Source organism: Podarcis pityusensis (genome assembly GCF_964106645.2).
Source record: "Podarcis pityusensis genome assembly, chromosome: 15".
Taxonomy (NCBI): Eukaryota; Metazoa; Chordata; class Lepidosauria; order Squamata; family Lacertidae; genus Podarcis; species Podarcis pityusensis.
The window spans coordinates 35428130-35455098 of record NC_138040.1 but is presented as its reverse complement, the minus strand read 5'-3'; the positions used below and the strand labels follow the sequence as shown (position 1 = coordinate 35455098).

The window sequence follows — 26969 nt, the reverse complement described above, 5'->3', positions numbered from 1 at the left end:
TACTGAAATTTCACTGATGTGTCTAGGATATGAAGATGGGCTTTAGATATGTGGCAGCTGTCCATATATTACCATCCTATTTTTATCCTATCCTTCCTCCAAGGAGTTTGGTGTACACTTTGTCTTCTTCCCCTCTCGCCGATCTTCGTCCTCGCAGTAGTCTTGGGGTGCAAGTTACATTGAGAACGACTAGTCCAGGGCAACCCAATAAGCTTCATGGCCAAGTGAGAACTTAGTCCAACACTCTTAACTGCAATACCACATTAGGGCTGCGTACACATGCCAAACATTTAAAGCACATGACTTTGCCTGCTTGCTTTCAAGAATCTTGGGAACTGTAGTTCATTCAGGATTATGGGAACTGTAGCTTTGTGAGTGGCAAACTCCAGTTCCCATGAATTATTTTTTTTTGGGGGGGGAGCAATGTGCTTTAAATGTATTAGTATTTACTTCATAAATTTTATATACCACTTGATTGTAGGTGGGAAACCCTCAAAGCGGTTTATTTACTTAATTTTTTTTTAAAGTGCGGTGTACAGTATACACAAACTAACTGTCTTAGGGGAAGTATAAACCAGAAAGTGTTATTGATCGGGAAAACCTTATAGCTTAATCAGAAGAACAGGAATTGTGAATTTTGAGGCAAACCTTTCTTCTTTCTTTACAAAACTGCAATCTGGACATCACACAGCTAGTGTAACAGGTGTTGGAAGGAAAAGGGAACTGCCAACAGCCAGGAAGGGGAGAGTGATAAGATGGAAGCCACAGTGGAAGGGCAGGAAGTGTGAGTCAGCGGCACGCCCCTATCATGTTGCTATACAACTGTCTGCTAACATAGCTGCCTTTATGTTGCAATTCCCGCAGAGCAGCATCCCAGGTAGCTTAAAGCAAGGGTGGGACGCTTTCTTCAGCCTGAGGGCTGCATTCCCTTCTGGGCAGCTGTTATGTACTGAGTTGAATAGGACCCAAAATGCAGCAGTCTGATTGGTCTTAGAACAATAGGATTCAGAATGCAGCAGTCTGATTGGTCCTAGAACAATGCAGCAGTATGATTGGTCCGCAGGAGCCACCCAATCCAGCTCCAGGTGGAAGTGAATCCACAACCTGATTGGCCTACAGGAGAATCCCGGAATTAGCCAATCACGTGCAGCCCTTTGTGTAAATAATGTATATAAAGCAGATATTTTGGGGGAACTTTCATTCCTCACTTCTATGAGCTGAATAAAGAGCATGAAATCCACACTCGACTCTGAGTATATTTCAGCAGCCTTCCAAGACCAGAGGCGAAACTGGGCAGAGCAATGAATGTGAATTTTGCATTTGTACCATACTGTCATTTCTATGCACATTCACTCACCCATCTCTAGTCTAGCCTATATCCAGGCAGGCAAAGAGCATTAGCAGAGTTCAAGGACCCATTCCAGCCAGGCAAAAAAATATTCCAGGTGTTAAACAGGGCCAATGAGGGGGTGTGGCCTGGGGAGAGTCTCAAGGGCCAGATAGAAAGGCCTGGAGAGCCACACGTGGCTCCTGGGCCCAAGGTTCCCCTCCCCTGCCTTAAAAATGCTCACCAAAAATCACAAAATCGAAGAATTGTAGAGTTGGAAGGGACCCTGAGGATCATCTAGTCCAACGCCCTGCAATGCAATAATATGTAACTGCCTCATACAGGAATCAAACCTGCAGCCTTGGCATTATCAGCACCACACTATGAGCTGCTCTCTTTTATATTCCAATAAAACGGTCTAGTTCTTAAATAGGTAAGTTGGTTTAGTCGCTTGGTTGTAAGCCGTAGCAACTGTATAAAAATATCAATACAAAATCAAAGCCAAAATAGGTACATCAGATGCAGACCTGGTCTGCCCATAGGTCATGACCAAAAAACATTATTTGATACACTGGAAGTCAACTTCTATACAGAGCTATTGATCAATAAAATAGTCTACTTGATTTACAAGAGTGGTGGTGGGAGGGGGGGGACTCAGTTGCAAAAAACACATTCATGGCTGTTTGCTAAATAAAAATTGTTCGATCTTACAGAGAGTCCCAGCAAGAATCTGTTCAAGATACCTGTGTCTTAAGGTAAAGGTAAAGGGAATCATGACCACTAGGTCCAGTCGTGGCCGACTCTGGGGTTGTGGCGCTCATTTTGCTTTATTGGCTGAGGGAGCCGGCGTATAGCTTCCGGGTCATGTGGCCAGCATGACTAAGCCGCTTCGGGCGAACCAGAGCAGCGCACGGAAACGCCGTTTACCTTCCCGCCAGAGCGGTACCTATTTATCTACTTGCACTTTGATATGCTTTTGAACTGCTAGGTTGGCAGGAGCAGGGACCGAGCAACGGGAGCTCACCCCGTGGCAGGGATTCGAACCGCTGACCTTCTGATTGGCAAGTCCTAGGCTCTGTGGTTTAACCCACAGCGCCACCCGAGTCTTACTTACCCACTAAACTGTGCAACCCAACAAATGGTGGGGTAAATCTTCCAGCACCGCCCCCCCCCCCCCAGGTACACAACATGAAAATGAATACAACATCCAAAAAATCTCTTATCTAAGACAGGCTTAAGCAGCATTTTTTCTTGCTAGGAACCACAATCACTTGCGGGTAATTGGCCAGGAAAGCATGTCAGTGGTGGGCAGAGCCACAGCCAGAGCTGATGGGCGGAGCCAGAAACAAAATATCCTGGATTAACTAATCCAGCATAAAGAGGAACCCTGCTTCAGTTTTCATCCTGGCTACCTCAGATTAGAATTCCAAGTCCTATGAAGTTCTCCATAGGAAATAAGCTCCACTGGGTTTGATGGGGTTGCACTAGAGTATGCAGATTTGTGTGTGCATGTGTGAAACAGACTAATAAAATTATTCTGAAAAGCAGGTCTGCATACACACCAATCTGGTGCAAGCACTGCATATGCACATATGCATCAGATTTTTCATGTGCAGTTGCTGAGCCTGATCCACTAAGGCAGGTGAGGGGAACCTTTATCAGAGTTGGAAAGGACCACAAGGATAATCTAGATAATCTAAAAATAATCTGCAATGCAGGAATCTTTTGCCCAACATGGGATCCACGACCCTTGCTCGACTAAGCTATATTTCTCGTAAACTGCTTAGTGGTTTTACATCAGTCAAGAGGGATATACATTTTGCTAAATAATCTAAACATTCCAATGAGGCAAAAGTGCTTAAGGGCAAGAGGGGAGCCAGTGAGGGGTATGGCCTGGGGGTTCCTCAGGGCCTGACAGGAGAGGCCGTGAGCACTTCATTCGACTACTGGGCCTAAGCTTCCTCACCACTGCTTTAAGGGACTCTCCAGATGGAAGGCTTGCTTGCAGTGAATGTGTAACATGGTTACAAGTGAACTGGCAATAGGTGAATAATGTTCGCTAATATCAGTTATACAGCCTCTTTATATAAAATCACTGGAAGGCTGGGATGTTTTTGGAAGCCTACTTCAGTATATTATGGGACGCGGGTGGCGCTGTGGGTTAAACCACAGAGCCTAGGACTTGCTGATCAGAAGGTCGGCGGTTTGAATCCCCGCGACAGGGTGAGCTCCCGTTGATCAGTCCCTGCTCCTGCCAACCTAGCAGTTTGAAAGCATATCAAAGTGCAAGTAGATAAATAGGTACCACTCCGGCGCGAAGGTAAACGGTGTTTCCATGTGCTGCTCTGGTTCGCCAGAAGCGGTTTAGTCATGCTGGCCATATGACCCGGAAGCTGTACGCCGGCTCCCTCGGCCAATAAAGTGAGATGAGTGCAGCAACCCCAGAGTCAGCCATGACTGGACCTAATGGTCAGGGGTCCCTTTACCTTTTTACTTCAGTATATTAGCTCTGCAAGGTATGCTGGTGCTACACAAAAAGGGAACATGAGTGGTACTGATTTGCCTCCTTTGTGCTAATCTGTGCTACATAACCTGGAAATGTTGGACTCATGGTCAGAAATCTGTATAGCTATTTATTTTAAAATTTTACAAGCTGCCCTTTACCAAAAAATGCATTTCAGGGCAGTATACAATGAAAATTTAAAATTACATTATAAGTAAGTAAATGCATGCTACAAAATATTCAATTTAATGCAATAAATCACATGACAGTTACATCTCCTGCTCCTCTTTAAAGATGACTGCTAGAGCTTTTTGAAAGCTACATTTAACCCCTTACTTTTCCAAAGTAAAGACCACCCTCTAGAACTCCTTATGAAAAAAACCATTTGACAGTACCACTGTTTAGCAAAATTGCATTGTCTGATTCTCTGAAATCATGTCTGTCATTTTCATAGAATTGGTATCAGCCACCTGTTTTGAAATTCTTGATTTTAATGTGGCTGCAGCAATCTAGTCAATTATTCTTTATGGTTGGGCACTTTAATAATAATGGAACAAAAATAAGCATGGGATGGATGAGGAAAGCTAGAAGGGAACAGCTTTCCTGGGTGTTTTCAATGTTTCATATAATGGATACTTAGAACAGACGTAGTTTCTCCCAACCACAGGTGTTGCAGTTGTTGAAAAGCCTATCACTATTAAACCTCCAATGCTACTACTAGCTGCAACAATTCTACCTCCTGCAGCACTACTGGACAGACACAGGAGCCTCGCCCCATATTGAGTTACCACTCAGCTTCCGGAAGTGGGATTTGAGTTCCTGCTCTCACTTTAGCCAAAGCAGCTGTGACATCCTTCCCTGGAAAGCACTAGGTCACCTATATATAAATGCTGCCCCTGCTAGAAAAATGCCTTGATCAGCAAGGCAGGGAGGGAACCCAAAGATGATCACAAACTGCTAGACCAGCAACTAAGAGAGCAACAAAGTCACAGGGAAGAGCAGGACAAAAACTGCAGTCTGAACCTGGTCTTGTGCTGCATATACAGTGGTACCTCGGGTTACATACACTTCAGGTTACAGATGCTTCAGGTTACACACTCTGCTAATCCATAAATAGTACCTCGGGTTAAGAACTTTGCTTCAGGATGAGAACAGAAATTGAGCTCCGGAGGCGCGGCGGCAGCAGGAGGCCCCCCATTAGCTAAAGTGGTGCTTCAGGTTAAGAACAGTTTCAGGTTAAGAACAGACCTGACGGAAACGCCGTTATAATTGCTGCATATATACCATACATTTAATGCACAAGTATCACATTTAAAGGGGACACGGGTGGAGCTGTGGGTTAAACCACAGAGCCTAGGACTTGCCGATCAGAAGGTCGGCAGTTCGAATCCCCGTGACGCGGTGAGCTCCTATTGCTCGGTCCCTGCTCCTGCCAACCTAGCAGTTTGAAAGCACACCAGTGCGAGTAGATAAATAGGTACCGCTCCGGCAAGATGGTCAACGTGCGTGGCTCTGGTTCACCAGAAGCGGCTTAGTCATGCTGGCCACATGACCCGGAAGCTGTACGCTGGCTCCCTCGGCCAATAAAGCGAGATGAGCACCGCAACCCCAGAGTCGGCCACGACTGGACCTAATGGTCAGGGCTCCCTTTACCTTTACTTTATCACATTTAAAGCACACTTTACCCTCAAAGAATCCTGGGAATTGTAGCTTAAGGGTGCAGGGAGGGGTGAACTGCAGTTCCCATATTCTTTTGGGAGAGATATGCCTTGTATGTATGGTGTGTACACGGCCTTAATTATCTTTCAGGGGGCAGTGGCTTTAGCTGGCCATGTGTACTTTAGTTGTGAGGCATACAAGTAATTTTTCCTCTCCCTTTCTCCATAACTGGTCCATGTTTCACAACTCCTTCGATATCCCTAATAAGTTAGAGCAAAAAACGCACAACAGTCAGCCAACCCTGCCAAAAGAAAACGTTCTCTGAGCATGCGCAGTTTCAGTGTTTAAGAACTCACTTAAATCAAAGAACCCGTATGGCTACTGCAGTCACAAATGTGTCTTGAGTCCCCCTCCGGATTGCTAAACACATTTCCCTGGGAATAAGCACACTTTTGCTGTAGAAAATGATAAGATAAAGTAAATATAGTAAAATTAGCATCTGTAGCCTTGTACATTCCTAGACAGGTGCCTACAGTTTTTTTAAAACAACAACAACAATTAAATCAGAAATAATGTTGCAGTGATCAGCTTTGACAGTGACGGGTCTTTAGGTGACATCTCCATGACAGCATAGGTTCTGATTGCTGGGCCTGTTTTTCTATTTCCATTTAAGTGCATATGAACATGTAAGCTGAACTACTGCAATGTGTTCTATGTGGGGCTACCCTTGAGGTTGGTTTGGAAACTGTAGCTTGCACAGAATGCTATAGCCCAGCTTCTGGCCAGAACAGCTCCACACCACCATATTATACCTGCATTGAAAGCGCTGCACTGCTGCCAGTACATTACTGAGCTAGTTATAAGGTATTATTGTTGGTGTATTAAGCCCTAAATGACTAAAGACCAGGCTACCTAGAAGATCATATTGTCCCTTACAAACTGGCCAGCCACTGTGATCACCTGAAGCAGCCCTCCCCACTGTCCCACAGTTGTTTATTTAGCTTTGACATGAATTAAGGCTTTTAGCATAGTGCCAACAGTAATTTGGGACACTTTTCCTATTGAAAGCTGACAGGCCCCTGATATTTTGTCACCTGAAAATGTTTCTGTCTTGCTAGTGGGACTAATTTCAGTAAGTGTTGCTCATTTGTTCTGCATTTATGATGTTTTAATGATTTATTGTACATTGCTGTGATTTTTTTTAAAAGGAGTTGGTGGGTTACAAATGTTATATACAGTGTCCTTAACATTGCTAAAAATTGCATGGCATATGGCAATATTGGGAGCTGGCTGCTGCTGAGACAAAAGGATCTGGCAAGAGTGCAGGATCTGTGCCTAAGGCTAGCTATGAAGCAAGAACAAATGAGCAACAACTTGCTGTTCAAGAAGCAGAAGCTCACTGGAGGCAGAGAACTGACTGTAAGCCCTATGTAATTATTCCTGGTAGGGTAACTAATTGGGACTGTGTGCATACCATATGTTTAAGGTGCATTTCTCCCACTCCAAAGAATCCTGGGAAGTTTAGTTTACCCTGTACAAAGCTATAACTCCCAGAACTATGGTTCCCAGGATTCCACAGTGTGTGAATCTTGAATGTATAGGGTCTATGCACCCAAAGGCATGTGTGGGAATGCAACTAGCTGGAGGGAGCTTGGATTGATTCATTGCTCCAATCTGAGTGGGACAAAGAAGGCATGATACCCAGGAGGTCCCAAGAGGGAAAGCCCCATTTTAGTTTTGAAGGATGCCAAAATGACTGCTTTGTTGTATATACAGCAAGTGTAGGGAACCCGGAGCCCTCCAGATGTTACTGGACTGCAGCCATGAGTGTAGCCAAGGCGGGGCAGCTGCCCCCCTAAATCAATAAAAATCAATAAAAATACATAGCAAACTGAGCTTCTGCCCCCCCCCAGGCCTGCCTGCACTAACAAAAATCATGGCTACGCCCATGACTCCCATTAACTCCACCCAGCATGGGTAACGGTCAGGGATGATGGGAGGGGCAGTTCAGCAACATTTGGAGGGCTACAGGTACTCCTGAAACATGGGATAGGACTGAGGAGAACTTTATTGCTGGAATCAATAGTCAAGTTAGCCTGTCCAGATTCCTACAGACACAAAAGAAAAGGCATTACTGTATGTATTTTGCCTAGGAACCTATGATGCTCTGCTAGTACTTAATAATCAGTGATGAATGGGAGAGGTTGTGTTTTTCTGCCACTCCAAAATGTTCCCAAGTTATGCCTCAATTCTGTTGACTTTAAAGCTTTCTGTGGGTGGTAAGTTTTATTCAGGCTGTATTAACAATTTCTCTGGAAGGTGTCGCTATTTGGTTTGGAGGGAGCATGGTTGCTGCTACTGTAACGGACTACTTTTGGAGCGAAGTGTGAAGAAAGCCCTCATTAGTTCCAAATCCACAGTGATACTCTTCCTAACACAGGGGTAGACAGAAAGTAGATGAGGCTCTACCACAGAACTTTTCAAGTTGGTGACATGCTTTTTGGACATGCATCATTTCGTGACACAGTAATTCAATTTTACTAGCAAACCGGAGGTTAAACGAACCCTTTCCAGCGCCAGGAGGGAGCATTTGTGCGACACACCTACACACAAACATGTCGTGACGCAGAGTTTGGAAAGTTCTGTTCTACCACTTTATTGCTTGTAGATTTGACAATAGCAACAGCAACAAAAACCAACTGCATGCAGTTGGAGGAACCAATCCCTTTGTCCCCTTCTTGGCAGGCCACAACAGGACAGTACAGTGGTACCTCGGGTTACATACGCTTCAGGTTGCATACGCTTCAGCTTACAGACTCCGCTAACCCAGAAATATTACCTCGGGTTAAGAACTTTGCTTCAGGAAGAGAACAGAAATCGTGCTCCAGCAGCGTGGCAGCAGCAGGAGGCCCCATTAGCTAAAGTGGTGCTTCAGGTTAAGAACACTTTCAGGTTAAGAACAGACCTCCGGAATGAATTAAGTTCTTAACCCGATGTATCACTGTAAATATATTTCCATGCTGGTCACCTTTGTGGGATTATGTACAAGGCTACTTTAAATTAGGCTGCTAAAGCCCCTGATCTATAATTGCACACAAAAGTAGATATGTACTTGGATGTGATACTTAAGTGGCTGCACCCCAAGATACCATTTTGCATCTGGTTCCACCCCAAGCCACTACTGTGTACAGTGGTACCTCGGGTTAAGTACTTAATTCGTTCTGGAGGTCCGTTCTTAACCTGAAACTGTTCTTAATCTGAAGCACCACTTTACCTAATGGGGCCTCCCGCTGCTGCCGCACCGCCGGAGAACAATTTCTCATCCTGAAGCAAAGTTCTTAACCTGAAGCACTATTTCTGGGTTAGCAGAGTCTGTAACCTGAAGCATATTTAACCCAAGGTACCACTGTACCTCAGCTGGTGCACCTCAAAGCACAAAATAAATCCTGCAAAATTTACGCCTGTACACAGCTAACGTAGTTCACTTCCAGAGACTAGTTATTGTCATTAAAATGTTAGAAATTTATCAAGGAGATTATGTTCTCACACTAACCTACATGTTGGTTGTAGTGTTTCACACATGGGGAAGCACTTATCTTCAGTGAAATTGCAATGTCAGATTTTGAAGATCAAATTACAGCAGTACATGCTGAAACACCATTAATGACTGAAAGGTGAAAAGACCCTGAAATTTGTGACAGTGCCTTCTTGCCGATTATGAAACAGGCTACTGTTCCCCAGTGGCTTTTTCTCCAAAGTAAACTCACTAATACAAACAGGCTTCCTTCAGAAGCAAGCACAGCTGAGACTATAAGAGTCAAAAATGCGTGAGAAATGTATGACTTCACGCCAAAAATACCACCAGAAGAAGCTGTGCCTATTTTGGGTATTGAGGCAGCACTATGCAGTGCAGGACAAGAGTCATGAATAAGCAATGAACATACAGGTGAGAAACAGTTGACTCCGAGATCTCAAAAATGCACCCACCCTAATCCCAGATTACATCCCAGGGCCAGATAATTGAAATGAGGGGCTGTTGAGTTACATGAAGTTGATAGCTTCATAAACTGGGCTAGGACTGGGGAGACACAGATTCAAATCCACATGAAACAGAGGCTGTGTATGCACTGCTGCTTTAAAAAAAAATGCATCATTCTCTCCCCCTGCCCCCCAGTTTCCAGCAAGCAACATTTCATCAGAAACAAGACAATATAGATTGTGGCTATTACATGGAGAGTAAACAGGAATGTGTACACAGCCTAACTTGCTGGTTTTGGTCCAGTCGCTCTTTGTAGTCCTAGCCTAACTTAACTCTCAGGTTTGTTGGGAAGATGAAAAGGATGGGTGGAGCACACTGGGCATCTTTATTATACGGCTTTTGGAAAATGCTGAAGACACCTCTTTACCCTGGCTTTTGATACAGGAAAGATATATTTTCTTTTTTAATTTTTATTTGCATTTTCAAAAACAGGAACAGTAGAGGTATATTTTCCGGACCCATGTTATTTGGAGGCTTGTAAGTTGTTGTAAACTATTCTGAACATTTTGTTTTAATTGCTGTAACTCACCCTGGGACCTTGGGTTGAAGGGAGGGTAATTAATAAATATATTAATAACAGGGCCGTTTATGGTGCCCATAAGCACCTTGGAGGAAAGATCCAAGCGTCATAATAAAAAGGTGGAGGCCTTCCAAAATCCAGAGCTGGTCAAACGGCTGCGTTAGGTCCCCTCCAGATGTTGCAAAACAGTGTGCAAGCTTTCCATGTCGACCAGAACTCTGAGGCGGCTGGGTCGAGTGAGTTTAAAAAAAAAACACGTTAGCCTGGATCTTGAAAAATGAATAAATAAACCAAACCTATCACTGGTTTGCTGCTAGTGCGTTTACACAGCCATTTTCGCTTCCAAGGCCGGACCAGATACACAGCCCTCTCGGTTCCTTCCCCGCTGGTTCCTCCTTAGCCGAGTTCAAGCAGCCATCACAAATCAAGTCACCCAACATTTCTGCATCCTGGATTCGGCCCCCGCCCTCGTGCCTCGGCTCCCTGCGCGGCCACATCCCGCCACACGGCTGCCATTCAAGCCCTGCTCCTTGGCAACGAAGCCGCCTTGGAGCCCGAGAGGCTTGCTTCCGAGCAAACGGGCGTGCGGCCTGCATTGCTTTCCACAGCCGTTTCCTTCCTCAGCACTAAAAAGCGCGGGATTGCGGGGGGGGGACCGGCAGGCCCCGTCCCCATCCCCCACCCCTTCCTGCCTTCCAAACAGACAGCCTTACCCAGTGCAAGTCAACAGCGCGCATGCTCAGAAAAGGAGGGGGGGAAGAAACAACCCTCCCCCATACCTTTCTTCGGTTCCCGCCTCTCGCGGAGACCACGCCCTTACTGAGAGGCGCGGAACACCCGAGCACCCACCCTCGCCCCAAACCGAGAGCTCTGACTGGCCCCACGCCCCTTTCAATCTGGAAACTCTCCTCGTTGCGATTGGCCGAAAGTCGCGTGAGGAAAGGCGGAGGCGGGGGTCCGCCGGCTATATAAGCCCTGCGAGCGGCCGCCGTTCTTTCTGCTGTGCCGCGCTCCTTGCTGTGTGGAGAGGGCTTGACGCTGGTGCTGCCTGTTACCGCCGCCGCCGGTTTTTTCCCTTTTTTTTTTAAGCTACCCCCTTCCTTTATTCGACTCATTCCCGCCATCATGGGCAACCCGGTCGTGTTTTTCGACGTCTGTGCCGACGGCGAGCCCTTGGGGCGCGTCACCTTCGAGGTACGAAGAGAGCCGTTAAGGCTGGAGCGCGGAGAGAGGGGCGCGCCTGAGGAGGACTCGGCTCCGCCGCCATTTCCTGCCGGGGAGGGAGTTCGGGGCCATTTTGGGACTGGTGTGTGTGCACGGGGAGGGTGGGGGCGGTTAGGAGCAACGGGCGCCGGTTGCGGGGGGAGGGGGCGCCATCGCCTCACTGCGGCGCGAGAGGGGCTGCGCGCGCACCCGGGCGGCCTGGCCGGGGGGGGGGGGGACGGCAACAGAGGAAGGGAAGTGGGCGCGCGCGGACGGGCGTCGCCTCCTCCACGTGGCCTGCGCAGCCTGCCCTGGGGGAAGCGGTTGCTGGCTGCCGCCGCCTTTGTTTCCCTCGCCGCCGCGCCTTCCTCGCTCTTCCCTGCGCGGGGAAGGGAAGGGCTGCTGCCGCCGCCTGCAAGGCCTTTGGCTGTTGTCGCCGCCGGCGAGGCTCTTCACGCCTCGCCCCTGACGCTGCCCATTCTCCCCACGCCTTTGCTGCAGAGATGGGAGGAGGACCGGGGGCGGCAGTGGGGGGGGGGGCTAGCCTCCACGTTTGGATTATTTTCCTTGGTAGTTTGCAGGGCATTTTTTTTAGTGAAACGAGGCTTAAGGATTGCCTTACGGGCGTCTCTAACGGACCCCCCCCCCCACATTATAATGCAAGTGCTGTGCGGACGAGCCCCTTCTTAGATCGCATGAAGGGAGGTATAGGCAAGGCCTGGATTCTCGGGCTTTCTGTTCCCCCCTCTCCCGATCAGGTTTTCCTTGATAGCAAAAGCGCCAAATGGCGGGCTGCGGTCTCCCGTGCACATTTCCTTAGCTGGGTTTCCTGCTCCTTTTCTTCACGGTAATGCCTTGCGTGGAGCAAGGAGATTCGTGCACCGAAAAGCTGCGAGTGTAGCTTTGTTTTCCTTGACCCGCGATTTTAGTAAGAAAATCATCACTCATCCAAGTCCACCGCAGAGGTTAGGGATGGCTATGAAAGGTTACTTCTGCTCCTTGTAACGTTTTGATGGATCGTGTCTGCTTTGTGCGGGGGGAAATAAGCGGGTTAGATTTCAGTGCGGGGTTTCAAAGTGCGACAAATGATTGCACCATAGAAGTGGCTGTTGCAAGTTTTACCCCGTATGCGAATGGTGCTAGAGCCAGATTGAGCACGGTGCACGCTAGTGTTGTCCAGCTAATTTGTACCTGGCGTGAGTCCTGTCACTGCAGCAAAGAATAAATGGACAGTATGCCGATTTGATTTGGGAAGTGGGTGGAACACTTTCTGCCTTTTCCAAATTATGAAAATTCTGCCTTGTTGGATGTCTTTTGTTCACTAGCTAAAGTTGTGCCAAAACAAAATGCAGTTGTATGTAAAGTAGATTTGTTATGATTACACTTTTAACTGGTGGTAATAAATATGGTGAGTAGACAGTAAATCGTTTTTGCCTGATTGCAGCTGGCCTCAATATTTAGCAGTAGATGGTAGTTAAGTCGACCATTTTTATTAGAAGACTAGAAGGATTCTGGTTTGTCAGAGCTCCCTCTAGAGTGCTCTTCAATCTAAGGCATTAGCATGCTGTATCAGTCTAATGTGCCTTGATCCTATCAATTAGCTTCTGCCTTGTATCATTCCTGCAGAGTTCAGTTCGATAAATGAGTCAACAGTCAGTTTTGATTTGCAGAATAGGATGTTTTCAATTTATAGCATCCCTTGCAATACATATATTTTGGTGCATGTTGCTAGAATTAATGACACTGATAACTACAAATGGTTAACAGGATAGCTTGAATGATTGTTATACGCCATAACCACCCAGGTTAAATATTTTAAAAGGCAGTGGTTCTCTTGGTAAAGCAATACAGCAAGAAGGATCAATGAGACTGGGAAAATTAAGGGAGTTAAGTAAAAACGTGTCTATTCAAACTGAATGTCATTAATTGACTTCTGTTTTTGTCCCACAGCTATTTGCAGACAAGGTTCCAAAGACAGCAGGTTTGTACATTTGAAGTGCCTTCATCTCCAGGCATGTTTGTTGGAAGTAATTTTTCAAGGATCTAAGAAAATGTGGAAGGCTGTTCTTACAAATGTCTGCCTCTGATTTCAGAGAATTTCCGTGCCTTGAGCACTGGGGAGAAAGGTTTTGGTTACAAGGGTTCCTGCTTCCACAGAATCATTCCTGGGTTCATGTGCCAGGTATGTAGCAGTTATGATTTTAGTCTTACAGTATTTGAATTGCACTGTTGATGAGATTCATTCATATAAAAAGCATTACGGTCCTGCCTTGTCATGTTTTACGATTTATGATAGTCTGGTCCCTAGACTTTGACCTTTTCTGCTTGCATAATTGCTCTTCTGTCCTGAATCCATATATATATCACCCAGTGTCAGGTTTCAGCTACATGTGTATATTGTTTTTCTATAGGGTGGTGACTTTACTCGTCATAATGGAACAGGTGGTAAATCAATTTACGGTGAGAAGTTTGCTGATGAGAACTTCATCCTCAAGCACACAGGTGCTGGCATCTTGTCTATGGCAAATGCTGGTCCCAATACAAATGGGTCTCAGTTCTTCATCTGCACTGCCAAAACTGACTGGTGAGTACTTTGAGACTCTCAACAGTGAACTTAGGCATTAGTTCAAATGGAATAGAATACCCTGAGCCTGAAGTAGAAGGTTGTGTTTTGTCTAAAGTTACACCAAACATAATAGCCAAGCATAATTTCTTGGCTAGCATAGTTATTGCCTGCTGCCTGTCCCCTAAAATCTTCTGAATGTTGACAGGATGGTAGCCTTAAATGTATTTGGAACAGCTTTATGAAATAACAAAAATCACAAAAGCATTCTAAATTCTAACCAATTTATTTCCTTAGGTTGGATGGGAAACATGTGGTCTTTGGCAAAGTCAAAGATGGAATGAATATTGTGGAAGCAATGGAGCGCTTTGGGTCAAGGAACGGCAAGACAAGCAAGAAGATCACCATCTCTGACTGTGGGCAGCTGTCATAAAATTCCTTTGTCTTAACAATCAACCATTCCTTCTGTAGCTGGGGTTAGTCCCCTGTAATCCTTGTGCTCCTGACTTACTTGCTGCTTTTCTATTGGGTTTCAATTTCTGCTCCCTCACAAGTCCAGCTGGACTGAAGACAACTTTGTTTGCAAAGTGAAATAAAACGAGTTAAACCACATGCTAGTTTGTTGTTTTCTCCCCCAAGGCAAAGCCTTGCATGTTATAATCTGATCAGATAGGTCCTAATCCTAAAAACATTGTCAAACCTTGGGGTGGCTTAGGTGTTGGGCAATATTAAGCCTGTCTGTGTAACCTTTATTCTATTCTTTGGGGATGGAGAACTTGTTCTTCCCCATAGCGATCACCATAGCAGAATATATACTATGCTGAATGAGGCTGATAGAAGTTGGGGCCTCTGAGTTAACTAAGTTACTGTTTGAACATAGTTTGAGATGTACTAAAGTGTGTGATCCTATGAGAGGGAAGCCGTAAGATCCAAATAGTGCTGCCTACTTCTAGCCCAAGAATAAAAGCTGGTAATTCTAAGGCCTTGTTTGAAAGGCATTAAGCTGAAAATGTTGAGGCATTTGCTCTATAAATTTCTTGTTATACTGCTTAAAGGGGGGGGGGGAATACATCCAAATGTCCCAACTAATACACGTTTACTTGGGCAAGTATCCTCTTAACACAATTTCTTACAATTTTTTAATTCAGCAAGCTGTAATTTTCATCTTCTAAACTGGTCTGTGCTCACAGTGGTACCAACTGATGTCAGAAACATTACAACACTGGTATATTTGATGTTGTGAACTAAACACTGGCCGTGTCCCTTAGCAAGTAAATCACAAAGGTATTGCTGAATGATTGCTATATTTGCAAGAGAAGTTACATTGTTGGCTTCACAAGAGATAGCAATCTACGGATGCACTTACAGGATCAACTAAAACTAATGTTGTATGTATTACTGTCTTTTATGTTCAGCTGTTTCATTGGCATTAGTCTTGATGCCACTAAAACCCTTTATAGAAAATGACAGTACCATTTACTTAAGAAGCATGCCTATTGCTACTAGGAAATCACATTCCAAGCATGCAATGTTGGTTGGAGGTAGCAAATTGAATAGTTCATTTGAGAGGCTGCAGGCTAATGGGCAGAATAGACTTTGGAACCCGAACAGCTTTGTGGCAGCATTCTGAGTGCCTATGAATAGCATCTACATAGGTTTCATAGCAGCTGCCAACATAAATCACAGGACTGGGTTACTGATGTCTTATTTGCCTACTGCTGAGATTACAATCTTTGTCAATACCTTGTTAAAAAATATTTGGGTGAGTAACTGTCACTACTGGGAACCTCTAATGACTGCAAACATGACTAAACATTGGGCAGGACATGTGTATGCTGAAATGCTCAAGAGAACAGCATGATGTTTAAACAAACATCTAATCTACCAGGGGCTTGTTGATAACTAGCTAGCTCAACATTACTGAACTAAAAGCTTTAGTTCTATATAGGACAAGGTGTTTGAAACAGGTTGCTTCAGGACAAGGAAAGCTATGTAATATACCCCATCATTTCCTCCAAGGAGGTTAAGGTGACATACATGGCTCCCTCATTTTATCCCAAGGTCCCCTCCAGCAGGGCTGGAAAAGTGCTAACTAGGCTTTGAGAAGGAGGGACTCTAAGACCCTGCCAGAGCCCTTAATGGAAAATAAAAGGTTTACATAGAATAAGCCTGCTTGGGGCAATTCTTAAATTTAAAGGTTGGAATTCATATTATCCAACTTGTGTCTCTGCAATATTTAGAAAAATGTTGAAGGAATGAAGTCCCAAACTTATTGTATGAATCTGGGATTCAGTCACTTGATGCTATTTTCACATTCACTAGAGAAAAAAGGCACTCCCCTTGCTAGTATAACATCCAATTTATAATCTGATTTACTCAGATGGGATATTACAACTCTCAATGCCCCCAGTATGTTAATATCATAATTGGATTAGATAGATAGGAGCATAAATTTTCTACCATCTGATTGGTATGAGCTTGTTTGTTTAATCTGCCTGTTGATCTGTCTGGTTTTGTTGGTCTGCTGTGTTCTTAATTAAAAAGAAAAAGAAGCATTAACTGCATATAATTTACAATATTTGTGTCTAGTGATGCCTGGCTCAGAACTAATCTTTCAGCAGGGTTGTGTGCATATGACTTCTAGGAAAGGGATCTGTTCACCATGAAACCAAAATTGCAGTAGAATAACGGCTTTTGCAAATGAAAAAAGGGGGCATGAGTGGGAACCTGAACATGCATGTCTGCAGTTCTGTGCCCCACCACCACCAATTTCACTCTGAGGCCATTGGAAGGTTTCACAGCCATTATACACAACATGGATATTCCTATTCTGCCTGCTGAAAAAGGAAAGGGAGGACATAGGAAAAGGAAGCTGCTGCTGCTGTGGGTTACATCATCATTTGCTGATATTCCTTCCTCCTCCCCCTCCCTTCCAGGTTTGCAGATGTAGCTCTGGATGTTATGCAGAGAAAGAGCACTACTCCAGGAGGAGAAATTAGGTTTTTATTTCAGGTTCTAGCATCTTGTTGAACGAGAAATTTAAGCACCTATCATAATGTAGCCACTGAAAACCATCTTTAAGGCTCATATAGCCACACAGTTTGCTGCAGGATAGAAATTTTGCCAAGGATTTCTAGCAAGAGTATCAGATTCCCAAAGGAAGTTTTAAAAAAACAACTGGGAAATTGTTAAGCTGCATAGAAAACATTTTGCATTTCTGATTTGGAGGCCCACCCTATTACTGCATTCCCCCTTGAGACTGCAAATGCTGCAATCTCAGCCGGTAAGACTTTACTCCATTCTGCCCTTTGCTTTTGTCTTTACTATTCACGGCCAGAAGCATGTTCTAGAATCACATCCTCCAACAGTGTTAAGGACACAGGCACAGAACAGAGGAAGAAATTAACTGGATCCCATTTGCGGTAATCTAATGAGAGTAATGAAAACAAGCAATGAAATAAATTGTTGAAGGCACATATGCATCACACGACTTCTCATTTTTAATTCCATGCTTATTATGCACCAGTGATAACACCACATGGCTTTGTAGCGTAACAGTCACACTCCAATCCGAGGGTTTTGGGGCTTCTTCCCCAAAGTCCCGTCCAGATGGGTGCCACTGCTTTAAAGACTTCCTTCACAGAGCGCCGAGAGTCTTGTCATTCCCTGTAAACAATTACGGTTTATATCGGCAAAAGGTAAAGCTTCACGCCATGTAGTGGCGCTGCTTTTGCTCTTTCCTAGTCATAGTGCAGGAAATACCTTCTGGTTACTTTACAGAACACCATTTGGAAGGGATCCAAGAAAGTAGCTGTATGCCTGGGCCAAATGCTTTGCTAGCAGGAAGCTATCTCTGGACTTCATACCCTGGTGCAACGATCAAACTTGAGGAATGCCCTCCTCTATTTTGCTATGTCTGTAATTCTCAGACAGCTGCAGTATTTGGTGTCTGAGCACCTTGCCAAAAAGACTGGCTCAGTCATTCAGGGACTGGGAACCAGGGCACCGACAGATGTCAGGGCTGTAAATTCCACCACTTCTAACCACTGGCAGGGGCTGATGGGAGCGGGAGAGTCACAGACCCCAAGAGCATGCGCTTTCAGAAAAGGGGAACATAGTGTCCATTTCTCTAGAAATCTATTATTTTATTTATTTATACCTCGCCCATCTGGCTGGGTTTCCACAGCCACTCTGGGCGGCTTCCAACAAAATATTAAAAATACCTTGAAACAGTCATTAAAAACTTCCCTGAACAGGGCTGCCTTCAGATGTCTTCTAAAAGTCAGATAGTTGTTTATTTCCTTGACATCTGATGGGAGGGCGTTCCACAACCGAAGCGAGATCTGCTTTTAAGTCCCTTGAAGCAGAAAGGCAGCTTTTTTTTCTCTCTCTCCAAAAAAAAGCAGGCAGGTTTTTATTTTTTAAAGCAAAACACTGGGGATTTCGTGGGTGGTGCCTGGTACCCGAACCCTTAAAGACGCCGGGGTCGAAGCGTAACACTGGGCTGCCGTTGGAGGCTTTCCATAGTGACCTGCCTCTCCATGCAAAACGAAAAAGACTTGCAGAGCTTAATATTGCAGAGATAACGCTGGATCACGGCCCTTTCTTCTAGGATGCCAGTCTCCTGCGTGCAGGAAAATGTATTTGGCATAGAGGAGCCTTCCGTCCTCTAAGCCCCCGCTTCTGAGATGGACGGGAATTCAAACCCGGGTCTGCCACCTCAATGAGGACTAGGACTTTATAAAGTCTCGTTGCACGACGTGTTCTCGCTCTCCGAAGCTGCACCTCGGAGTAGCAACTCCCAATCTTGCGCCTGCCGTGCAAATTGCTGCAATGCAACACGACGATGCCTACATGGGCGGTCCGCAGCCTATCCTATTTTAATTTTATTAAAAGCAAATAAACAATCCCAACACGGCAGCGCCTGGATGGATTTCACACGGTGCGCGTGCATTTCCAGCAGAGAAGATCGCGGGGAGGCAGTTTGTGCTCTCCTCCTCCTGGCTGCAAAACTGGACGGGAAGGGCAGCAAAGAGGGAAGGGATTCTCCAGCACAAGGAGAAAAGCAAGCCGCTTTGCAGCAACCCGACACGCTCCTTCTTGCAGCAGCCGGGAAAAGCCCCCCAGCGAGAGAGGCAGAGAGACGGTGCAGATGACTCACCCAGCTCCGTGGGCGGGCGGGGTCGAGAAAGAGTTGCCCAGCCCTGTCCGCGCTAGTGGAAATCTACCGCTCCCTCCTCCCTTCTTTCCAGTCCGGGGAGAGAGAGATTGAGATTCCGCCCCCCCCCCCCGCATCTCGGGTGGTTTCCCTTTCTGGGCGGCAACTCCCAGGTTTGAATTTGTTCTGCGAAATAGCGCCCCTCCGTGGCCGATCTTGGCTACTGCAAGACGAGCCCCCGGAATTTCTGGAGTTCGGGAGGTGAAATGGGAATTTCTGCGGGTGGTTTCTCAAGTTTTCCTCGGAACTGTCGGGAAAACTCCCCGCCACCTGCTCAAGCTTTGTGGAAGGAAGGGAGGGGGAAAACCTGGCAAATGGCGTTGCTGACCGGAGCTGATGGCAACTGGAGTCCAACCAGATCTAGAGGGGGACATAGGTTCCTCGTCCCCATTACAGTGGTACCTCGGGTTACAGACGCTTCAGGTTACAGATGCTTCATGTTACAGACTCCGCTAACCCAGAAATAGTACCTTGGGTTAAGAACTTTGCTTCAGGATGAGAACAGAAATCGTGCTCTGGCGGCACAGCAGCAGCTGGAGGCCCCATTAGCTAAAGTGGTGCTTCAGGTTAAGAATAGTTTCAGGTTAAGAACAGACCTCCAGAACGAATTAAGTTCTTAATCCGAGGTATCACTGTACATGGATACGGATTACCGCCCCAACCCCTCTAGAGAATGTGCCCAAGATTGCAATTTAACAGAGCAAGGCTGTCAGATGTAAGCCACACAGTGGAACTTATTTCTCTTATCCTTTTTTTTAGTGGAACTTATTTCTGAGTACAGTGGTATCTCGGGTTACATACGCTTCAGGTTACAGACTCTGCTAACCCAGAAATAGTACCTCGGGTTAAGTACTTTGCTGCAGGATGAGAACAGAAATCGTGCTCCAGCGGCAGCGGGAGGCCCCATTAGCTAAAGTGGTGCTTCAGGTTAAAACAGTTTCAGGTTAAGAACGGGCCTCCAGAACAAATTAAGTACTTAACCCGAGGTACCACTGTAGATATATTCACTACAGTGGTACCTTGGTTCTTAAATGCCTTGGTCCTCAAACAACTTGGAACCCAAACCCGGAAGTAAGTGTTTCGGTTCGTGGACTTTTTTCGGAAGCCGAACATGCTCCATTTTGAGTGTTACACTTCCAGTCAGAGTGCCACACTTGCGTTTTGAGTGTTACGCTGAGTTCTGTCTGTTTTTGCTATTTATTTTTAGTTTCTGTTTTTGCGACTCTTTTTTGTTTTATTTTTGCGACTGTGTGGAATCCAGTTCAGCTACTGATTGATTGTGTGACTGGAGTGCATTGTCTATTGCTTTCATTTTATGGATCAATGGTCTCATTAGGTAGTAAAATTCATGTTAAATTTCTCTTTTAGGGGTTGTTTTTAAAAGTCTGGAACAGATTAATCCATTTTGCATTACTTTCTATGGGAAAGCACGCCTTGGTTTTGGAACACTTTGGTCTTGGAACAGACTTCCGGAACAGAATAAGTTTGAGAACCGAGATACCACTGTACATACAAATAGCTCCACTGGATCAGGCAAGAGATCTATCTAGTTGCATCACTCTGATATGCACAGGAGCCGACCACATTCTTCTTGGGAAGCTGTCAAGTGTGACCCAGGGGGCAATAATCTTGTCCTAGTGCTGTTCCCTAGCAACTGGTATCCAGAGGTTCACAGCTTCCAATTCTATAGATGGTATATAACCATCATGATCAGTAGCAATGGCTAGAATTTGCCCATTAGCTTGCCCGCTTAAAGCTGTCACATCGCATGGTAGAGACGTCTACCATTGGCCAATAAAATTGAAAGTCTCATTTTTGGGGGAGAGTCTTCCGTACAGTTCAACTTAGATTTAAATTCCCCTCCTGCTAGTTCTTAGATTTAAGGTGAAGTCCTATACAGATGATCCAAAAGCCGAGGTTTCTGTAAGATTTGGCAGAAGCTTCAATACAAAAGTGGACGCGGGTGGCGCTGTGGGTTAAACCACAGAGCCTAGGACTTGTTGATCAGAAGGTCGGCGGTTCAAATCCCCAAGACGGGGTGAGCTCCCGTTGCTCGGTCCCTGCTCCTGCCAACCAAGCAGTTCGAAAGCACGTCAAAGTGCAAGTAGATAAATAGGTACCGCTCTGGCGGGAAGGTAAACGGCGTTTCCGTGCGCTGCTCTGGTTTGCCAGAAGCGGCTTAGTCATGCTGGCCACGTGACCCAGAAGCTGTACGCCGGCTCCCTTGGCCAATAAAGCGAGATGAGCGCCGCAACCCCTGAGTCGGTCACAACTGGACCTAATGGTCAAGGATCCCTTTACCTTTACCCTTTACTGATGATCCAAAAGCTGAGGTTTCTGTAAGATTTGGCAGAAGCTTCAATACAAAGGTGGATGTCACCATCATGAAAAATGTGTTGGTGGAAAAAGCTCTGAGATGCTGGCAGAATACTGTACTTTAAATGGGAGAAGTTGCCCGATTCTAAGTCAGACCATGGTTTGATCTAGCTCAATATAGTCTACACTGACTGGTAGCATCTCTCTGGGATTTCAGATGGGGGTGGGAGGTTTCTCTCCCATACGTTTTGTGTGCAAAGCAGTTACTCTACCAATGAACTATGGCCCTTCCCCAACCCAAATAATGCATATGCTGTCTCTTATACCCTACTTGTTCACAGCCATGGACTGTTGGTGCATAATCTTCAACTTACTGCTCAGCTTTGAATATCTGAACACACACTGTGCAAGCAGACAGTCCCAGATTCAATCCCGTGCATCTCCTGGTAGAAACCTAACAAAGGTGGCAAATTGGCAATCTAAAAATTAGCATTTGTAGTAGCTTCTTTGGGCCCCACAGATTGGGGCTGGGGGCTGGTGAGGAGGGCCTTGCCCCCTTTAAAGGCATTCTAAGCCTTTCCCTTGAATGTTACATTTTCTTTTCTTTTTTTAAAGCTATTCCTCTTATACGTGGGAAGAGAAATAGGTGCACAGGCAGAATTCTTCTGAATTGCCTACTAAGGTGTAAATTCACTCACAGATCCACAGACGTTGGATAACTGACAAGCGCCAGGCCTTAAAAAAATTTTTTTTTATAATACTACACTTTGTTTTGTTAATATATAATACATATAAATAACTTCATAATAATATTAAGGCAACTGTTTTTATGTTCTGGCTGTCCTCTGGTGATTCTCTGTCCACCCTCAGGCAACCACAAAATGTTCGGCTTTGGGCCTAGCCTTTGGATTACAGTATTTAACTTCCTTCAGATTATTTAACTTGCTTCACATTCTCTCACTCTTGACCTACTAAAGAGTACCATGTTTCTCACCTTCTGTTCTCTGACTCACAAGAGAAAAGGTGTGTTTCAAGTGGGCTGAGACAGACCTGAGAGTACCAACTGCTAGGTTTTACATTTGCAGAATAAATGAATTATAACAATGGGGGTAAGGTCCTCATTGCTGCTTTGTCCCATTAGTCCTTGGTGCAGCCTGACATCTCATAGCAGAGGATAATATTTTTCTTTATTAGTCTACAAAACTCATCTCACACACTCCATTTTTAAGACTGTTCCCAATGAAAGACTTGGGGATTCTGCACCTTTGTTTCGCTTTAACGTCCAGCCTGGTTGCTTCCGGCTGTGGGTATTCGGGAGCTGTGGCTGGTCCTAATAAATCCCTGCTCAAGGTTTGGGATCACCACTGCAGTGATCCTTAAAAGGTAGTGAGTCTTTTTATCCCCATACTGAAAATAAGGAAGAGGGGAGGGAGGTTGAACTCACCTGGTGAGTTCAAGGCAGTGGCAGGATTTATTTTTTGCTTTAGATATGTTTACCTTATATATGTTTTTTTTTATATCTATATATAAAAACATATATAAGGTATATATATATGTGTATATATATATATAGATATATAGATATATAGATATATAGATATATAGATATATGTTATATACATATATGTTTAGATATGGGACGCGGGTGGCGCTGTGGGTTAAACCACAGAGCCTAGGACTTGCCGATCAGAAGATCGGCGGTTTGAATCCCTGCAACGGGGTGAGCTCCCGTTGCTCGGTCCCTGCTCCTGCCAACCTAGCAGTTCGAAAGCACGTCAAAGTGCAAGTAGATAAATAGGTACCGCTCTGGCGGGAAGGTAAACGGCGTTTCCGTGTGCTGCTCTGGTTGGCCAGAAGCGACTTAGCCATGCTGGCCACATGACCCGGAAGCTGTACGCCGGCTTCCTCAGCCAATAAAGCGAGATGAGCGCCGCAACTCCAGAGTCGGTCACGACTGGACCTAATGGTCAGGGGTCCCTTTACCTTTTTATGTTTACCTTGCTCTTCAGCCAAGAAAGCAAAGGCCAGCCCAAGACAATCAGTCAATCAGTCAGTCAGTCAGTCAGTCAGTCAATCAATCAATCAATCAATCAATCAATCAACTGCATTTATAGACTCTTCCCTGGAGCTCAAGATAGCAATACATAGTTCTCTCCCCTTTCTATCTTCACGACAACCCAGTGAGGTAAGTGAGACTAAGAGATCACCTAAGGCAGGCATGGCCAAACTTGGCCCTCCAGCTGTTTTGGGACTACAATTCCCGTCATCCCTGACCGCTGGTCCTGTTAGCTAGGGATGATGGGAGTTGTAGTCCCAAAACAGCTGGAGGACCAAGTTTGGCCATGCCCGATAAGGTCACCCAATGAGCTTCCTGGCTGACTGGAGATTTGAATCCTGGTCTCTCGGGTCCTTGTCCAACACTCTAACCACTACAACACACTGCCTCTTTATGGCTTGAGGCAGAACAGTAAATGGTGTGCTCCCCCAAGACATGATTCATGGTATCTAAGGTTGGCCAACTGAATCTGGCACCTGAGACAAGAAAGGATGCTACAAGTGCCTTTCCCTGGGAGTAAAAAAATCAATAATTAGAAATGCCTATCAATTCGCTGCCTTTAGGCAACGATCCCGCCTAAGGCAGCTCTCTTACTTTAGCCTAATGGTGGAGTTGGCTCCCAGAGCGGCTTAGGTAAAGCCAATGCAAGCTATAAAAGTGATATCAATCAATAAACAAGAAGATAATCGCAACAGGTTCAAGGAGCAATACAATCAAAATCTTTAAAAGTATTCTGGAATAACAGGTTCGGAATTGCCCAAGAAAGATGTTAATCTATTTTTGTATGCCACAACTGCGGCTCGTATTTTGTTAGCTAAAAAGTGGAAAACTCAAGAATTACCAACAGTAGAAGAATGGCAGATGATGGATTTTATGGAGCTAGCCGATCTAACCGGAAGAGTCCGCGACCAGAAGGAGGAGGAACACCACGAAGAATGGAAGAAATTTAATGATTATTTAGCTAAATTTGTTAAGCTAAAATAACTGGAAATAGCGTCCAGATACTTAATGGGCTTAGGATTGTATTTATGTTAACTGATAAAATAATATGTCTAATACAAGAAGGAGAAGATTTAAAGATGTTAATGTTTAATTTAAAGGGTATTAAAGTTGGGATTTGGAAAACCGTTATAAGGATATACAATGAAATTCAACTAAGGCGAAACGAGGAAGTCGTTTTACAAAGTAAATAGCTGTTATTTTCAATAAGGTTATGATTTATGTTTGTTATGTCTTGTTTGTTTTATGTTTTTGTTTGTGGTTGATATTGTAAAAACTAATAAAATTTTTGAAAATAAATAAATAAAAGTATTTGTTTTAAATTTGGATTTAAAGAAAAGACCAGCCACAGTATTAGAAAGCCCGGGCAATTAAAAGCAATTTTTCATGTGGCTGCGCAAAATAATAAAAAAATAAAGATGGTTGCCCGTTGGACTTTGTTGGGGCATGAGTTACATAAATGAGATACTAAAGCTGAGGCAACGCACACATAATACATTTAAAGCACCCACACACAAAAAAGTATTGTGGGGTCTGTACTTTGTTAAGGGTGTTGCGAATTGTAGCTCTGTGAGGAGGACAATAGAGTTGTGAGGATAGTTTGGTGAGGAAGTGTTGTGTTTTCAATGTGCTTTACCTGTATGGTTTTACGCACAGCGTTCATGGTTCATCCAGTTGTTTAATCACACCCTGTTGGCCTTCTCAGACATCAGGATTTGCAGATGGGGTTCCTTTGGTAATTCCGCCACCCTCAGAAGTTTGGAGAATGGTGGTCCAGAAGAAGACATTTTCCTGTAGGAGCCTCTAAATTGTGGAACTTCCTCCCCATAAAGATGTATCAAGCATCTTCATTGTACAGTGGTACCTCAGGTTACATACGCTTCAGGTTACAGACTCCGCTAACCCAGAAATATTACCTCAGGTTAAGAACTTTGCTTCAGGATGAGAACAGAAATCGTGCTCCGGCGGTGCGGCAGCAGCAGGAGGCCCCATTAGCTAAAGTGGTGCTTCAGGTTAAGAACAATTTCAGGTTAAGAATGGACCTCCAGAACGAATTAAGTACTTAACCTGAGGTACCACTGTACACCTTTTCGCTATATGCTGGAGACGTACCTCTTTATATTGGCCTTTGATGGTCAAGATTTTTGTGACCCACCTACCTCCTTTATTCATATAGCTCTGTTCCATTTTGGAGGGGGCGTTTGCCAGCGTTTGGCGTGAATCGGATGACATTGAGTTTTTGGCAAAACCATGACTCTTCAGGTTAGGACACAGAGGGCTAATTTTGTCGGGTGCCGTAAAAGGTGGGGTTTTCACCGCCAAACATTGCAGGGTGTCAGGGACTGGCCAGAGAGGAGGAATGGCAGAGACCGCCTCCCCATCCTGACCACCCCCAGGGAGGAGGAAGAGGAAGACAGTATAGATTTACAACAGTGGTTTGAGGGAGGTCACAGCTCAGAGGCAGATGAGGCAAAAAGTTGGGAAATAATGGGAGAGGAAGAGGCAGGACGAGGGTGGCAGCTGGCCGACATGGTGTCTTTAGAAAGTGAAATATACTCGGTGTTGAGTGTGAATTTCATGCTCTTTATTCAGCTCATAGTAGCAATGAACGAATCTTTCCCAAAAACATCTAGCTATATATACAGGCCTCGTGTGATTGGCTAATTCCAGGCTGCTCCTGTAGGCCAATCAGGTTGCAGATTCACCTCCTCCAGAAGCCTGATTGGCTGCTCCTGCAGGCCAATCAAGTTGCTGATTCACTTCCACCTGGAGCTGGATTGGGTGGCTCCTGCGGACCAATCAGACTGCTGCATTACAGATCCTATTGTTCTAGGATTTAGCTCAGTACATAACAGAAAGCATTCCAGATCTCCCAGAACCTGGCGAGCCTTGAAAGTAGGAGAGCAAAGGGCTCAAAGACAGAGGGCAAGTAGCAGCACCCATAGAAAAGGAATGAGGAAGTGGGAGAGACAGGGAGGCGGAGATTCACTTGGGACAACACCATTATCCAGGACACTGGGTTCTACAGTCTCTCTCTGAAAAGACAGAAATAAAAAAGGACGGTTAGAAACATTCCCTTGTCTTTCCTGGGGAACCAGCTGGGAGCCACTGACAGCATCCTGACAACCTCCAGTGTTCTTGAACTACAACTCCCATCATCCCTTATCATTGGCAATGCTGGCTACTGCTGATGGTATTTGGAGTCCAGCAACACCTGGAGGACCACAGCTTCACAGCTGTACTATACCTTGCTGGATGGTATGTATGCTGGACCTATGTATGGTGGCTTGTCAATTGTGATGGAACATAATGGAGGAGGTATGTCTCTTAGGTCTGCCTGTGAGCAGGCATTGTTGCTCATTTGCATATTGTAATCCAATTGGCTAAAAGGAACAAAAAAACCACCAGTAGCAGAAACAGAGCTGAGTATGGTAGATAAGTAGCAATTTCTTGCAAGTAAATAGGTCTTAGATACCTTATGCCTATCTAATGCTTAAATAGAACTGGCACAATGCAACCATTTTTGTTCACCTGTTACGCTCAACTCAGCTGAACTAACCAGCTT

General features: G+C 45.1%; 1 protein-coding gene and 2 long non-coding RNA genes across 4 annotated transcripts in view; 1 reads left to right on the top strand and 2 right to left on the bottom strand.

Annotated features, from left to right (window-relative positions):
* Positions 1 to 10899, bottom strand: part of LOC308463898 — a 55966-nt gene extending 45067 nt beyond the window's left edge. For both annotated transcript variants that reach the window (XR_013979801.1, XR_013979802.1), the window contains exon 1: positions 10762 to 10899. This is a non-coding gene — a long non-coding RNA (uncharacterized lncRNA). The remainder of the gene's footprint in view (positions 1 to 10761) is intronic.
* Positions 10900 to 11035: 136 nt separating this feature from the next.
* On the top strand, positions 11036 to 14426 carry PPIA (peptidylprolyl isomerase A). Its single transcript, XM_080982666.1, has 5 exons — positions 11036 to 11242; positions 13202 to 13232; positions 13345 to 13433; positions 13663 to 13835; positions 14112 to 14426. Exons 1-5 carry the CDS (start codon positions 11174 to 11176, stop codon positions 14245 to 14247), a joined length of 498 nt encoding a protein of 165 aa, XP_080838792.1. The 5' UTR covers positions 11036 to 11173; the 3' UTR covers positions 14248 to 14426.
* Positions 14427 to 17292: 2866 nt separating this feature from the next.
* LOC308463882 lies at positions 17293 to 19066 on the bottom strand. The gene is made up of 2 exons (XR_013979771.1): positions 18976 to 19066; positions 17293 to 17480 (listed from the first exon to the last, which is right to left on the bottom strand). It is a non-coding gene; the product is annotated as an uncharacterized lncRNA (long non-coding RNA).
* Between the last annotated feature and the right edge of the window lie 7903 nt (positions 19067 to 26969).

Coding starts and splice junctions, on each gene's coding strand:
- PPIA (XM_080982666.1), top strand. CDS start 11,174: ATGGGCAACCCGGTCGTGTTTTTCGACGTCTGTGCCGACGGCGAGCCC. Junction 11,243..13,201: donor TGGGGCGCGTCACCTTCGAG/GTACGAAGAGAG, acceptor TTTGTCCCACAG/CTATTTGCAGACAAGGTTCC. Junction 13,233..13,344: donor CAAGGTTCCAAAGACAGCAG/GTTTGTACATTT, acceptor CTCTGATTTCAG/AGAATTTCCGTGCCTTGAGC.